This window comes from Heterocephalus glaber, unplaced genomic scaffold (genome assembly GCF_053883595.1).
Source record: "Heterocephalus glaber isolate CG9 unplaced genomic scaffold, H.glaber_assembly_v1.0 deba00001779, whole genome shotgun sequence".
Lineage (NCBI taxonomy): Eukaryota > Metazoa > Chordata > Mammalia > Rodentia > Bathyergidae > Heterocephalus > Heterocephalus glaber.
This window is the reverse complement of record NW_028258466.1, coordinates 203,133-217,500: the sequence shown is the minus strand read 5'-3', so window position 1 is coordinate 217,500 and position 14,368 is coordinate 203,133. Positions and strand designations below refer to the sequence as shown.

At 45.5% G+C, this 14,368-nt stretch overlaps 1 protein-coding gene across 15 annotated transcripts in view; it reads left to right on the top strand.

Moving 5' to 3' along the window:
• The window catches only part of Hecw2 (HECT, C2 and WW domain containing E3 ubiquitin protein ligase 2), a 356,226-nt gene that overhangs the window by 162,691 nt on the left and 179,167 nt on the right, over positions 1 to 14,368 (top strand). The window contains exon 1 of one of the 15 annotated variants that reach the window (XM_021247754.2): positions 3,365 to 8,521. The exons of the other annotated variants lie outside the window; for them this stretch is intronic. Within the exon in view, the coding sequence (XP_021103413.2) occupies positions 8,362 to 8,521 (160 nt within the window). The 5' untranslated portion in view covers positions 3,365 to 8,361. Of the gene's footprint in view, positions 1 to 3,364; positions 8,522 to 14,368 lie in introns of those variants that run through there. 15 annotated transcript variants of the gene reach the window in all.

Here is a 14,368-nt window from a genome sequence, read left to right as displayed (position 1 = left end):
TTCCCAAATGTGTTGCATGCAGCATGCATTTTTCTCCGGAAGACCAAGATGATGGAACAGTGATGCTATTTGCAAATCCTCACGTCCAGAAGTGCGAACAGGCAGAAGAGCAGGCAGGAGCAGCATTTCCATTTTCCTTGATCCAAGTTCGGGTGGCGACACTGCCCTCCTGTGTCATAAGCATACCTGCACTGGCTTTTGAGAAGTTTTGTTGCTCTGGGAGAAATACTTAAGAAAAAGTTATTTGTTGCTCATATAATAATACCAGACTGATGATTCCCTAAACCAGGGGACCGAGTTCAGCAGATCTTTCATGATTATTGTGCTGGGTTCTGGGCAGTACACAGTCTTTTCTTTTAAGGGACTTTTGTGAAATGCACTCAAGATGGTGGGTCAGAGTCAAGGCTGGAACTCTTGGGTTAATCCATGAGCTTCTTTTATATCTTCTGGCAGCGCCTTTGTCCCTTCCTGCTTCTGTGCATGGAAGGCTCTGTAAGGGACCTTGCTGCTATGATGGGATGTAGAAATCACACACATTTGACAAAGAGGCAGACGGGCTCTGAGGGCCTCTGCCCTACATCTCAGGATATCCTTCAGTCCGGTGGAGGCTTTCTGTGGTGCCCCTCAAGTTACATGATCCTGGAACTTTAGAAGTATGGCCAGGTTTGAGCATGGCTGATTCGCTGAATGTGTTGGACTGAAGCTGCCAAACTGTGGTCTAGACATGGTGGAGTCAGGTACATCTGACCAGACAGAGAACCTGGAAATCCTCATTTTTAGATCCCAAAGAGATCTTTGAGTTCACTTGTTTGAATTCTATTATGTTTCAGTCAGTAAGAGAGCAGTTCAGAGATTTGCTGCAGTTTTCATGGGTAATTGTTGGAAGTGTTAGGTCTAAAACTCAGTTTTCCTGGTTGAGGAAGCTTTTCTTTGGCCTTTAGGTGTTCCTTTGTTTGTGTTTACCAGAGTCTTTTTAGTTATCCACCGTGTTGACAAACTGACTCTCTCTTTAAAACAAAGCAAAACTTCCTAGTTTGTTTTGTTTATGTATCACATGGTGTAAATTCTCCCACCACAGCTAATGGCAGGCTACCAGTGTCTAGTAACCACCTTGAAGTGTTCCTGAAACAGCTAGCCGTAGGCTTGGGCACACCATGGACTACACCCTTCTGCCTGTTTTCTTTGGCATTGTTGGTGCCATATCCTTGGCCAATACCTTGTGAGATAGGCAGGCCCTTTGTGGTGACGGGAGGTAAACCAGTGTGATTATTAGAAATCAATGACATGAGTCCAGCATTCCCTGGATTCTCATCTTTCCAAAGACTCGAGTTTGCTGCAGTTAAAATATGGTAATAAATACAAGGTTTTAAGGGAGGTTGTAAAGCACTTTGAACTTTCTGTGTTGTGGGACTTCGATTTGCTGCTCATAAAGAATCTGCTTTAATCTGGCATCCTGATAGAAAATTCATGGGAGGGGTGTAAAACATTTCTCATTCATTCATTCATTCATTTTTCATTTATTTATGTTTTTCTCTTACTGCTTTCCTCAAACCTAATTATGGCATTCCTCCATCAGCTGTTTTGGTTTTAGAAACTGGAAGGAATAAGATATTGGGGACAATGTCATAAGAACCATGACTGTGAGAGAATGACAGATTTAAGACCTTCCTTGGGAAGGATCGTCCCTCTTACGATATGGATGAGGAAACTGAGAAGCTGACAGAAATCTGCACATAATCACACAGCTGTGTGGCATCACCGTGGGGATTGTAACTTGTGACTCTTGATACCCCGCTCAGTGTTCTTTCCATTACGTGTCTGGGACTGGGCTTCTCCCCTGTATACAGATCCTGGGGAGGTATATCACCTGTCACTAGGCTGTGAGGAAGCCTGAGGAAACCTCAGATTCTCTGCACGCCCTCTGGTCACATAGAGAAGTGGGCAGTGCACTGGGGCCCTGATGTGGAGGATGTCACAGAGCTCCTGGCACTTCCTGCATCTTACGACCCAGAAGCTGTCAGTGAAGAGACTCAAAGATGCTGTGTGATGTGAAATTTTCAGTAGAGCTGTGGGGGTTTTATACATTCAGAGTAACTCTGCAGAACTGAGCCAGAATAACTCATCTGTTCTGCATTGAGAGGAAGACTCAGCTCTGATGTATTTAGCACATTCGCTAAGTTTAAGTCCAGAGTGCCAGGCAGTGTGCTAGGCACTGGGAGTACACAGAGGACTAAAACGTCAACTTGATATTGTAGGAACGGGGAGTGTGAGGGAGAAGAGACCTGTGAAGGAACAATTTCAGTGTAGTCGGCTGAGTGTGGCACACACAGGGCTCAGGGCGACGGGAGGGGTCCAGTTCCATATATCACTTTCATTCATTCACTTAGCTGATGAGGAAGACCATTGCACAAGGGCCCTGGCCACTTCAGCTCTAATTGCAGCACAGCCTCTGCCTGGTGGTGTGACCTGGTGTCATCGCCTGGCACCTTCCTCTCTGTGGAAAGGAAGAACCATGAGGACCATCAAAAGGGGTATTGGGAGAATTGAATTGAGGTCTGGGAAAGTGTTTTGAAAGTCATACAAATGAATGTTTATTGTATTCATTTTGCAAAGAGGTAACTTTCTTTTTGTACCAGAAAGCTCATACTCTTACTAAGCTGAGCATAGAGCATTTGTTATCAAATATTTATCAAGTGTCCTCTTGGTACTTCTAGGTCCTGGGTATAGCAGTAAATAAAACAGAGGCCCCTTCTTCTGGACGGCCATTCTAGAGGGGAGGGGAAAATAAAGGAAGGAAAAAAGTATTCAACGGCATTCTAAGGAATGACAAAGCAGATGGTCAAACAGGGCAGCATGTAGGATGATTGGGTAGACTTTGGGTTGGGGTCAGCAAGGGCCTCCCTGAAACCTGAGTGACAAGAAGGAACCACCCCTGCAAAGCTGGGAGATCGGAGCATGCAGGTGGGAAGAGTGGTTCCAGCCTGGGCTGTAAGCGAGGGCAACCTGGCCAGGTTTCAGGGACAGAAAGTGACTTTGTGGCAGGAGCACAGTGGCTGCAATGGTGGACTAGCACAGGCTGTGGTCAGGGACGAGAGACCTCGAGAGTTAGTGTGAGGAGCTTGAGTTTTATTCCAAGTACCGTGGAGACCAGTGGAGGATTTCAAGTGAGAGAGCAGTAGAGTCTGACCTTTTAGAAGAGCATTCGGGTTACTGAGGGAGAAGAGCTTCTAGGTCAGCCTCTTAGCAGTGCAGACAAGAGGGGCCGGGGTTATGCTGCACTCACAGCAGCAGAGTTGATGGAGTAGAATGTGTCTAGGACACCGTGGAAGATGATACCAGCAGAAACCCATGGCTCGCATGTAGGCTGCTGCGGAAAACAGAAAAATCAGGCTGGTTTTTGGATTTTCAGGCTGAGTCGTCCGGTATAATGAAGTAGGAGCAATCGCGGGAAGGAGGAGGAACTGGAGAGGCAGGAGGACTTGTCCTGTCCATGCCCACTAGCTGTTCTGGTAGAAGTGTCCCAAAGGAGGAAGTTGGGCCGGGGAAGTGGAGACTGGGGATTCTTGGCGAACTGGTGGAGCTGGAAGAGATTACCCTGGGAGAGTGTGTTCCGGAGGAGAGGGATCTTGGGTGTAGCTGAATAGAGGGAGAAGTCCCTGAAGCCAGAGAAAGAGTAGTCCGGGAAGAAGGCCTACGAATAAGGTGGCCCAGAGGCCATGGAAATAAAGTAGAGGATAATGGGAAAGGGGGAAGTTGAGTCATGAGGTGGAGACTGAATTGAGAGAGCTGGAGGGCAGGTGTTTGAATACAGAAATCCAAACCCCAGAGGACAGGGAGCAGCTTCTGACGTGGACTTGACACAGTGAAAACCTTAGGAGGGACACTGCAGGCTTAAGTGAGAGTACTTGGAAGTCTTTGCCACAATCTAAGAAGTGTCACTAAGTCTCAGGTTACAGACCTCTGAACAGGGGTGGCATGAGAAGACTGGGGAACCTGGCTGGTCAGGACAGACTCAGCAGCTGCTGGGAAGGAGAGCATGATTTGTTCCTCTAAAAGGCCTCGAAGGAGATTTGCTGGAACCCTAGCAGACACGGGAGGAAAGGGAGTGGGTCTTGCTTTGTTTGGGGGAGAAGCATTGCTGGGGGCGTGGGGAGAATGAGCCTCTTTAACAGTTAAAGGTCACAGAATGAGACTCAGACGCTGCCTGCAATTCCAGCGTCACCATGTTTCTCCTGGCTTGTGCATGAAGATTTCAGATCAGCTGTAACCGACATGGATGCAAGCTGTGGCTGCATCCTGAGAGAGCCAAGAAGTGGTTCCATTGTGTATTTCTGAGGTGCTGATCTCAGGCGAATGTGAGCCCCGAAATGCACTCATGTGGCATAATTTCAAAAGAAAGTCTGGATGCTTAGACAAGTGCAGTGCTGCAGTCAGACGGTGTGCTTGATAGTGGCTAGGATGGTGTCTGGTTCGGTCGCGTCATGAAACAGGACAGACCTGGTCTTTTTAATGTTTCCTTCCACCACCCTGAGGAGCTGTTCCTTTTGCCTTTCTTCCCAGTGTGCTTCCTCAGTCCGATGGCCTTCAAACTGTGGTTATCTTATCTTCCCTGCAGAGGATGAATTTTCCAGAATGTTTTGGTCCATTTCCTTGAGAGCTTTTAAGCTTGGGAACTTTTTCACTGAGAAGACATAGCGGCAAAACTTTAGGGAAGTGACTCAGGCTCCTGAAATAAACCATGGTGTCGCTGAGGACTTGGTAATCAAGTCATGTTTTACTGAAATGAGCTGCACGGTATAAATGTCTTTTTATGAGGACATTTAAAAATTATGGCATCTTGAAGATGTGAAGGTTTGTACTCCCCAAATCTCTTTCATCTGAGGAGATGAATTCTTAATGATAGAGTCTTCCTTTCCCTGGAAGTCATTTCTCCTTTTAGGGGCTGGGGATTGGACAGAGCTTGGTGCCTGCTAGGCACAGTAATAGTCTCTCTGTGTATCCCGGTGTATGTGCAAAGCGGAGATATTTCACGATCTGCTACTTTATTAGCATGAGCACATTTCTTAACACGTATCTATTAAACACTTTCTCGTACATTATCAGGTGTCAGAGTATAAAACACAGCATTTGAGTGGGTGAGTGTCATCCTGGTGGCCGGCAGCTATATTTAGTTCTTAAAATTGGCCTCGACGGGGAGTGCTGCAGACTGCTGAAAAGCCCCCAGGCAAGAAGATCCACTTGTTAATTCACCATTATTTTATTTGGTTTGAAAATATTTCACTTTCTTTTACAATATTTTAAGTATCTATTCGACCTACTGAATTAAATGGCTGATCACAGACAGTTTGCTTGCTGTGTCATTATTTACTTTACATTTATCCATTTTTTGGTAATTTTTTGGTTTAGGGCTGTTGTCTGAGGCACAGGGTAGTCATTTGTGTTAGGCTCCTGCGAGGGAGGAGCGCTGTGCAGCGCGCCCGTCAGGGCTCTGAGGGGGTGAGGGGAAAGCAGCAGAGTCCCTGCGGGCCGAGGGCCACCGTGCACAGTTTTCACATTCAAGAGGCTCTCACTCGGGTTCCCACGTTGCACAACTGTTCCAAAGTTTAAGAGTTTCAGAAAAACATTTGCAAACCATCCTTCCAAACACCAAGCGCAGGGCCCGAGAAGGCCGCCGTGACTGAGAACTGAGCGACCGCTTCGGTCTCCCGACCTGGGGAGCCAGGTCTGGGCATCTCTCCGGGCCGGGCCGGATATGGCCGGCGCCCCTCCCCCAGAGCCTTAGCCAGCCCTTGATTCAGGCTTTTAATTTCTCCAGGGAATTTTGACTTTGGAATCCTATTGGTAAAGAGGGTGGAACCTTTTCTCTAGGATCACAGATGGACGCTCTTTAAAAGTTTGTTTGTATTTCATTTTCAAACATCTGTGAAGGTGTATTCGCATCTGTGTGCACAGAACATCTGTGAACGGCCTGTTGTGATCTGACCTGGGGTTTTCAGATATTTAGTAACAGAAGCATGTGATCCATGCGTTTAAAGAGAGATGTTTTTTGGGGTTTTTTTTGGTACTGGGCATTGAACTCGGGTCCTTGCACTTGCGAGGCAGGTGGTGGAACCACCGAGCTAGATCCCTGGCCCCTGTACATGTTCTTTAAATTGCTTTCCTTTTCATTTTGCATATCATGGGCATCTGCCTTAATGTTCATTGTTAGTGCCTTCCACGTGCTCTCCAGTGTGCCTGCACCGTAACCGTCGCCCTATTGGCAGTCGTTTGGGTTGGTTCCAACGTTTCATTTCAAGGGTGGTGACCCCGGGCCCATCCATACTTTTGCTGTCTGCAGGCTCAGTGACCTACGATCATCTTGTCCCTGGAAATACCTAGTGGAAGATTCCAGAAGTAAGTAACTCCGGTTGTAAGTCGCTGACTTTCTGAGTGATGTGGTGGAATCTTGCAGCACCCTACCCTGCCTGCCTGCTCGGCACTTGGGCCACACCCTCCTCTGCAGCACCTGCCCTGCCCATAGTCACCTGGCAGCCGGCCTGGCTCTGCACCTGGCTCTGCTGTCACAGTATCGCCATGCTTGTGTTCCCGTTGCTCTGTTTTACTCAATGGTGGCACAAAGTGACAGGGTAGGGATGCTGGCAAATCCGAGATGCTGAAGAAAAGCTGGAAGGCACTTGCTGAAGGTGAAAAGGTACAAGTACAAGAAGATCTTCTCAGTTCCACTGCCTGCCCTGCAAGCATAAGGACCCGAGTTCGATCCCCGGTACCAAAAAAAAAGATCTTCTCTCAGAGGGGAAAGACCCACATTGTTCTATTTTACTATCACTTATTATAGTTGAGGTCTTCCCGTGCCTCATTAATAAATTAAACTATCATTTGTATGCGTGGATAGGAAAAAACATAGTCTATATGGGATTCTGTACATCGGTTTCAGACATCCCACTGATAAGCGGGCACCTGCTGTAGCACTGCAGTAAACATTCTTACATATTCGAGCACTTGTGTCCATATTTCTAAAAAATAATTTCTAAATATTGAACTGCTGAGGCAAAGAATGTGCACATTTAAGTGGAGGGACACTGTTAAATATCACCCCAGAAGCATAGCAGTTTAGTAAAGCCCGTTATGAAGCATGAAATGAAATAGATTAGGCATTTCTCAAGTGATGGGGCTTTCGGGTCTGCTGAGTGATTCAAGCAGGTATCTCGAATGAAGAGGTGTAACTTTGGTTTGTGGATATTTAAAATTTGCATTTTTAAGTAGACGCCAATTGAATATAAGAAATGGAAAATACCCTAAACATTGTATTTTGCACTCAAGGTGAATGTGGGTTAGTGGTTCAGAGAGAGGGAAGAGGAGAGTGAAGGTGTCTGCTGAGGAAGATGCTGTTTGGGACAAGATGGTATTGAGTAAGGTTCTCACGATTTTTAAATAAACTGACTGGGATTCGGTCTAGGAAGTCTTTGTGTTAGGACAATACACATCTTTAGGCTGTGGAACAGGAGTAGAATAACAAAATTTCCTGTGCAGATTTGGGTTATAAAAATAACATTTTTGAAAGCACGTTTTCGAGCTTTAAGTATCCCGTGCTTCTGAACTATTTCTAGGCTATCCTGTTTCAGTCGGACGCTTGATGTTAGCATGATGCACAGGCTTATCTCTTCACTCAGCAGCAGAAGCGCTGTCTGCTGCAGAGGCAGCAGGCGTGGTCAGGCCCTCTCCTTCCCCTGCGCCGGAGCCCTTCCTGTGTCTGCCCCGCTTCCTCACTGATGGATATAACAGGACTGACGCGGTTGTGGTTGTTCCTCCGCGGTGTTGGCGCTCGTAGTGGGGCTGATCTGGAAAGGCCTCAGAACTCCGTAGCGGGGCTCCAGACTGCGCCCACTGTGTGATGAGAGAAATGATTGAAAAGCCGAGTTTGTTTCTCAGATCTATGAAGAAAACCAGCCGAGGGAATGGAGCCAGTTAATTTCTGGGGAGACAGAGTCTCATGCTTCCGGACTCCAGCGTATCTCCTTTGTTAGGGGATCCTGGGTTATTAATTACTCTCGGAGTTTAATTATACATCAGACAACTGTTGAGTGCCTCCCGTGTAGGGGCCTCCCCGGGGGTCGCTGGAGTTCACAGGGCCCTTGCTTGGGAGCTTGGCAGCCTCTCGGGCACCTTTGTCTTGCCCGGGAATGAATTATCAGGAGACGTGGCAGGGAGAGGCTGTTGAGCCACTGCTCAAAGGTGTTTTGGTGTTTGGTTCCAGTTTGAAGTTTCCCTGGAAACCCGTAAGGCCCGGAAGTGCAAGCCTCTGCCAGGGCTGCTCGGGCACTGTGGTTACACAGAGGGGCAGCACTCGGGGTCCACTGGCTCATGTGTGAATCCCACGCACTCGCCTCCTGCCGGCAGAGCCTGGCAAGCTGTGTGCGGTTCCGGAGACCGTGGTTCTGTGAGGAGGCAGTGCGGCACCTGCAGGTCCCTCGCGGCAAGCCTGACCCGCGGGAAGGCCCTGAGCGGCAGTGCTGTTTTCCAGGTGACTCTTAACACAGTGTTCCTCAGGGTTTGCCCGGGCGCCTCCAGGCTGGAAGGTGGTGACGGGAGCAGTGAGCTCTGGACGGCCGCCCCGCCGGCTGGGTGCAGCTATGCGGTGTCTTGTCTCACTCACTCACTCTGTAGCGTTCATGTTTTCTTGCAGAAATGCTGCTTTAAATGACTTATGTTTTCTGGTGTTTCGCCATCTTCGTCTTTGAAAGCACCTGGCCTCCCAGATCAGGGCAGCGCACCGTGTTGTGCAGTGGACATTGTCCCGCTCGCCGGGGCTCCGGAGGGACTCCAGGCTCCCATGCGCTGCCATTCTGGGGTCAAGAATCGATTAGGGGGGCTAAAATTTCATCACCAATTAAAACGAGATCATTTAACACTAGCTTTTAAAAATGTTTTGTATAAATTTTTATTTATTTATTTATTTTGAGACAGGGTCTTCCTCTGTAGTGCAGGCTGGGTCTGAAATCACTGCGTAGCCCAGGCTGGCCCCGAACTCTTAGCGATCCTCCTGCTGCAGCCTCTCGAGGGCTGGGATTACAGGCGTGTGCCACCATGCCCGACAAATTTTTAATTTTTTATTAGTACAGGTTTGCAGTACACATTCACATTTGTTGTGGGGATTTAGATATGTTCATAACACATCTTAATTTTTTATCCCCTCCTCTCTGCTCCCTCCATCTCTGGACCTTTTTTCCACTTGAGAAAGACCTGTCTCCTTACTTCTGATTATGTCATACTTGTTTTGCTCTTTATTTATATTTTGGGTTTCTTTTATCAGAGAAACTATGCAATATTTAAGCTCGTGAGTCTGATTTATTTCACTTAACATTATGGTCTCAAGGTGCATCCATTTTCCTACAAATGACTTAAGTTTATCCTTCTTTGTGAGAGAGTAGTATTCCATTGTGTGTAAATACGACAGTTTCCCCCCCCCCCCATTGGTCTGTTGATAGACATATGAGAGGCTTCCAAGATTTAGCTATTGTGAATTGTGCTGCTACAAACATGAGTATGCATGTGTCACTGTAATATGATATCTTTAGCTTTGTCAGGGAGATACATAGAAGGGGAATGGCTGGGTCAAATGGAATTTCTAGTTTTAGTTTTTTGAGGAATCTGCATACTGACTTCCATACTGTTTATATTATATATATATATAATATAATATATATAATAATTATATATACATTCCCACCAACAATGTAGAAGGCTTCCTTTTCCCTGCAGCCTCACCAGTATTTGTTATTACTTGATTTCTTGATGATGGCAATTCTTGCTGGAGTAACATGGAATCTCAGTGTTGTTTTAATTTGCATTTCTGTAGTGGTGATGTAGAAAATTTCTTCATGTACTTTTTGGCCATTTGTACTTCTTCTGAGAAGTGTCTATTCGTTTCTCTTGCCCATCTTTGGTTGGGTCTTTTATTTTGGGGGTCTAGTTTTTCTGAGTTCTTTATATGTTCTGGGAATTAGTCCTTTGAGTACTATCTGGGACAATTTTTCCCATTCTGTAGGTTTTCTCTTCACTTGATAGCACTGGACTTTAAATGTGTTGGTTTGTGAAACATACTTTCATTTCTATTTTTTTAAAATTTGTCTATCTTCAGAGTTGTTTAACTCCTACCTCTGCCTAATACTATGAGCCTGGTACTCTCCGGGAGAGGAAGATTTGGGGTTACAAAGATCCAAAGATTCATAGTTGCATACAGTGGCAGACGACGAAGTGCGAAATTGTCACGGACAGCAAGTGACATGTTTAGGAGATGAAGGTGCCATTTTGGACTAGAAGCAGTTTCATAAAAATTTCAGAGAAGGTCATAGAGGACTTGATTAGAGTTTGAGTAAGATTTTAATGGTTGGAAACTAAGGCATAATAGAATGTTTCTTCTCTCTTCTCCATGCCTGTTACTAAGTCTCACTGCTGTGTCCACTGTCAGATCCTGACATATCCAGTTTATTCAAACCTATGGAAATATCTCATGCTTTTGTAAAGACCTGTAGTGATTGTGTAACATTGTCTGTTCAAACTGTCACTTGCTCATTAACCTTTCTAGTGGTTGTATCATTTTACATTCCCACCAGAAGTGGACAAAGAATCCAATCGCCAGCACTTGTTATTTTCCTATTTTAAAAACGAATAGCCATCCTAATAGGTGTGAAGTGGTGTCTCACTGTGATTTTGATTTGTATATTGAAAGATCTTTTCATGTGTTTGTTTGTTGTTTGTATATCTTCTTTGGAAAACTGTCTCTTCAAATCTTTTGTCCATTTTTCAACCAGGCTGTTTGCAGTTTTGTTCTGGCTGAGTTGTAGGAGTTCCTTATTTATTATGCATATTAATCCCTCATTGGATATATGCTGTGCCTAGATTTCCTGTTGTGGTGTGGATGTTTGTGTCCCATCAAAGCTCATGTGTTGGAATCCTAACTCCCAAGGTGACGGCATTAATAGATGGAATTTAGGAAGGTAATTAGGTTATGAGGCACCTCTGTCAGTGGGGTAAGACCCTTATGACAGAGATCCTGTGTCTGAGAGCTGGCTGCCCCTTCCCCAGGGTGAAGACAGTGAGAAGGCACTATGAGGAAGCAGGCCCTGCTAGATGGAACCTATTGGCATCTTGGTCATGGGCTTCCCAGCCTGCAGAACCATGGGGAAAGTGTGCTTATTGTTTATAAGACATCCAGTTTATATTTTGTTATAGCATCCCCATTGGACTGGGACAGGATCCAACTTCCTTCTTTTGCCTGTGGATGTCCAGTTTTCTGAGCACAACCAGCTCAAAGACAGTTCTTTTTCCATCAAATGGCAAACATATTTTCAAATAATATTTTCAGCCCAGTATTTTTCTCAGAAAGGCACTGCACTGCATTGGGTTTGGAATCATACAGACCTGAGTTTAGATGTAACTCTGCTACTAACTATATAATCTGGCACAAGTTAACTGCCTTTCTGAACCAGGATCCTGGATGGGGTCTGTCTTTCTGGATCCTGTATCTGCCTGGAGGTGGCACGAACACTCATGGGCTAGAGGGGATGGTATTTATTGACTTGCTAAAGCTGCGCTCCCAGGCCCAAGTTCACACAAGGAGATGGAGGAAGATACAGCAGATTTTAGTTTTCCTTTATCTAATTGATTTATACCTTAGGTATTAGGAGAAATAGCAGATTCTCCTTTATGTTCACTCTTGTTTTCTGTAGTCATTTTCTAGGTAGGTAAAGGTTTTGTATATATAGAGATGTTTTCCCATCTTCCTTTCCTCTATTTACTAACTTGTTTCAGTACTGACTTGTGTTGCTTTTGTACTGCTGTTGCTTTTGTACTTCTGTAATGTTTGCCAGCAATATTTCTGAGACATAATAGTGGCACTGGACATTTCTATATTTTATATTTTGTGAAGAGGGATGACTCATGCTTTTCAGTACCTTCTCCTACTTCTGAGATTTATGAACTATTATGTTCATGTTTTATAACATGCTGAGAAAACATTAACAAATCTCTCTTAAGTTCTTGACTTAGACATTTATGATTAAAAAGATTTATTTTTCCTTAAAATTCTGTGTATAGAATTTTAATTAATGAGTATAAAACTGAAAATCAAAGAACCAGAAGGTCCCTTAAAGATCACAGAAGGACCCTTAGAGACCCCAGCACAGAAAATGGGCTTCATCTTCCATGCCTGTCTGAGCTGAATAATAGGACTTGCCGGTGTGCTGTGTTCCGCTGACAACTAAGACTTCCGCAAGGCCTTCCACAGTGTGCAGTCACATTAGCGCTGTGTGAATGGGTAAGAGATAGAGAACAAGATTACTCAATTTTATTATCAATCTTCACCTAATTATGTTATAGATGAAGAAGTTGAACTCAAAAAGTAAAGTTGGTTGCACAGATTTACGTAGCTTATTATCTAGTCCTTTGGAATAGTGTCTTCCAGAATCCATGTCTACGGAAACTACTTGGAAATCTGGTCTTTGCAGGCATGATTAGTAATGAGAAGGTCGAACTAGGTTACAGGGACTCTGAAATCCAATGACTGTCGCCCTTGAAAGAAGAGAAGAAGATAAACAGAATGACACAGAGAAGAGGCCCTGTGAAGATGGCAGAGGTTAGAGGGATGTAGCTACAAGCAGAGGAACATCCAAGATCACCAAGAGCCACAGGGTGCTGGGAGGGGCAAAGAATGTGCCTTTGCTGGAGCCATCGGAGGAAGCACGGTGTCGCCAGCGCCTTGGTTTGGGATTCGAGTCTCTAGGTCCATGAGAGAATGTTTTTGTTGGTTTGGGCCACTCTGTTTTTAGTACTTGAACACAGCAGCCCTAAGGAACTAGTACAACATTTAAGACTAGAATCTACATGCTTTCATCTAGTCCCAAACAGTCAAACACAACATTAGGACATAAATACAGAACTAAACTTTAAAAGTGGAAAAGCTATGTGACTCTAGTTGATAAACTTTTGGGTTCTAATTGTAAGATTCTACAATCTAAAATACATGTTCATGAATTACATAGCCTGATGAAAGCAACATCAATTCAGTAGCAGAACAGCAGAAGGGAGTTCCTGACTGCTCAGTGGACAGAGTCCCTGCAGCAGACAGGGCCATCTCTGTTTCCATCCTTGGAGGAGTCAGACATGAGGACTGTTCACACGGGTATGGGCAGGCACAGGAAATCACAGGGGCAACACTTCACAGTGTGGCCCTCAGCAGCAGAAGAGGGAGCAGTCATGAGCCTGGGGAAGAGAGCCAGCTGGAGGGGTCATGGGGGGCTCTGACCCAAAGACCAGCTGTGTTTGGGGACTGGAATTCAGCCATCCCAGCCTCACTTTCCTCCTCCCTCCTGTCTTGCTGGTGCTCCTGTTGACTCACCCAGGTGTAAACTGGAGCCACAGGAGCTCAGTGACACAGTCCAGAGGAGCCAGTCCCGGGGCGGAGAGCAGAGCAGAGGGGTGAGGGTGAGGCACAGGGCAGCGAGCCTGCAGCAGAGCTGATGGCTGCAGGCAGCTGATGCACAAAGGCTTTAAGCTATGGCAGTGTAGAAGTTGCTGGACCACATGCAAAGTTCAAATCAGAAAATTCCCTTTTATCTCAGGAATTATTCCATTCCCAACACAAATAAAAATGTTCCTGCCTGTTGTGCAGTATTCATCTACTGACCCCCAAGTACAGTATCTCCTTCCTTATGGTGACAGGCTTTGCAGTGATGTCTATTTCCAGATCTGTGAATAGATAGGCCCCAGCAGGCATTAAGTGTGAAAGTGTTGGCTTAATGAAAACAAGAAAGTTGTAGATGCCATTATTTCCCCCAGGAAGCGACAAGCACATTCTTGGTATTTCCCCACCATGTTATAAATGAGCACATGTGTGATTTCTGCATCACAGATGAGAAAAGCCAGGCACTGGAAGGGCTGGTTGCCTGCCCAGAGTAAGAGTAGCCTTGTGTATTTTGCATTCTGTGCCGTGATTTTAGCTGCTGGCTTTCAGAGGGGATTGAGTGGCTGCTGTGAAGTCCTGACATTTGGGGCATGCAAGGAGTGCTGGCAAGAATAGAAAAATAATTTGCCCTGAGAATTAAATAATGAGGCTGTCAAGTTGATCATCCTAGGTGGCCTTAAAGAACTTGGAAGGTTCTCAGGTTTTTAAATCAGAAAGGAGTCAGGCGTGATGGCACCTGCTTGGAATCCCAGCACTTGAGAGGCTGAGGCAGGAGGTTTGCTGCAAGTTCAAGCCCAGCTTGGACTACATAGTGAGACCATTCTCAAAAGTAAAATAAAATAAATCAGAAAGGACCTTGTGAAGGGTATGGACTCCAAAGACCAGGGGTCTGGATTCAAATTTTGA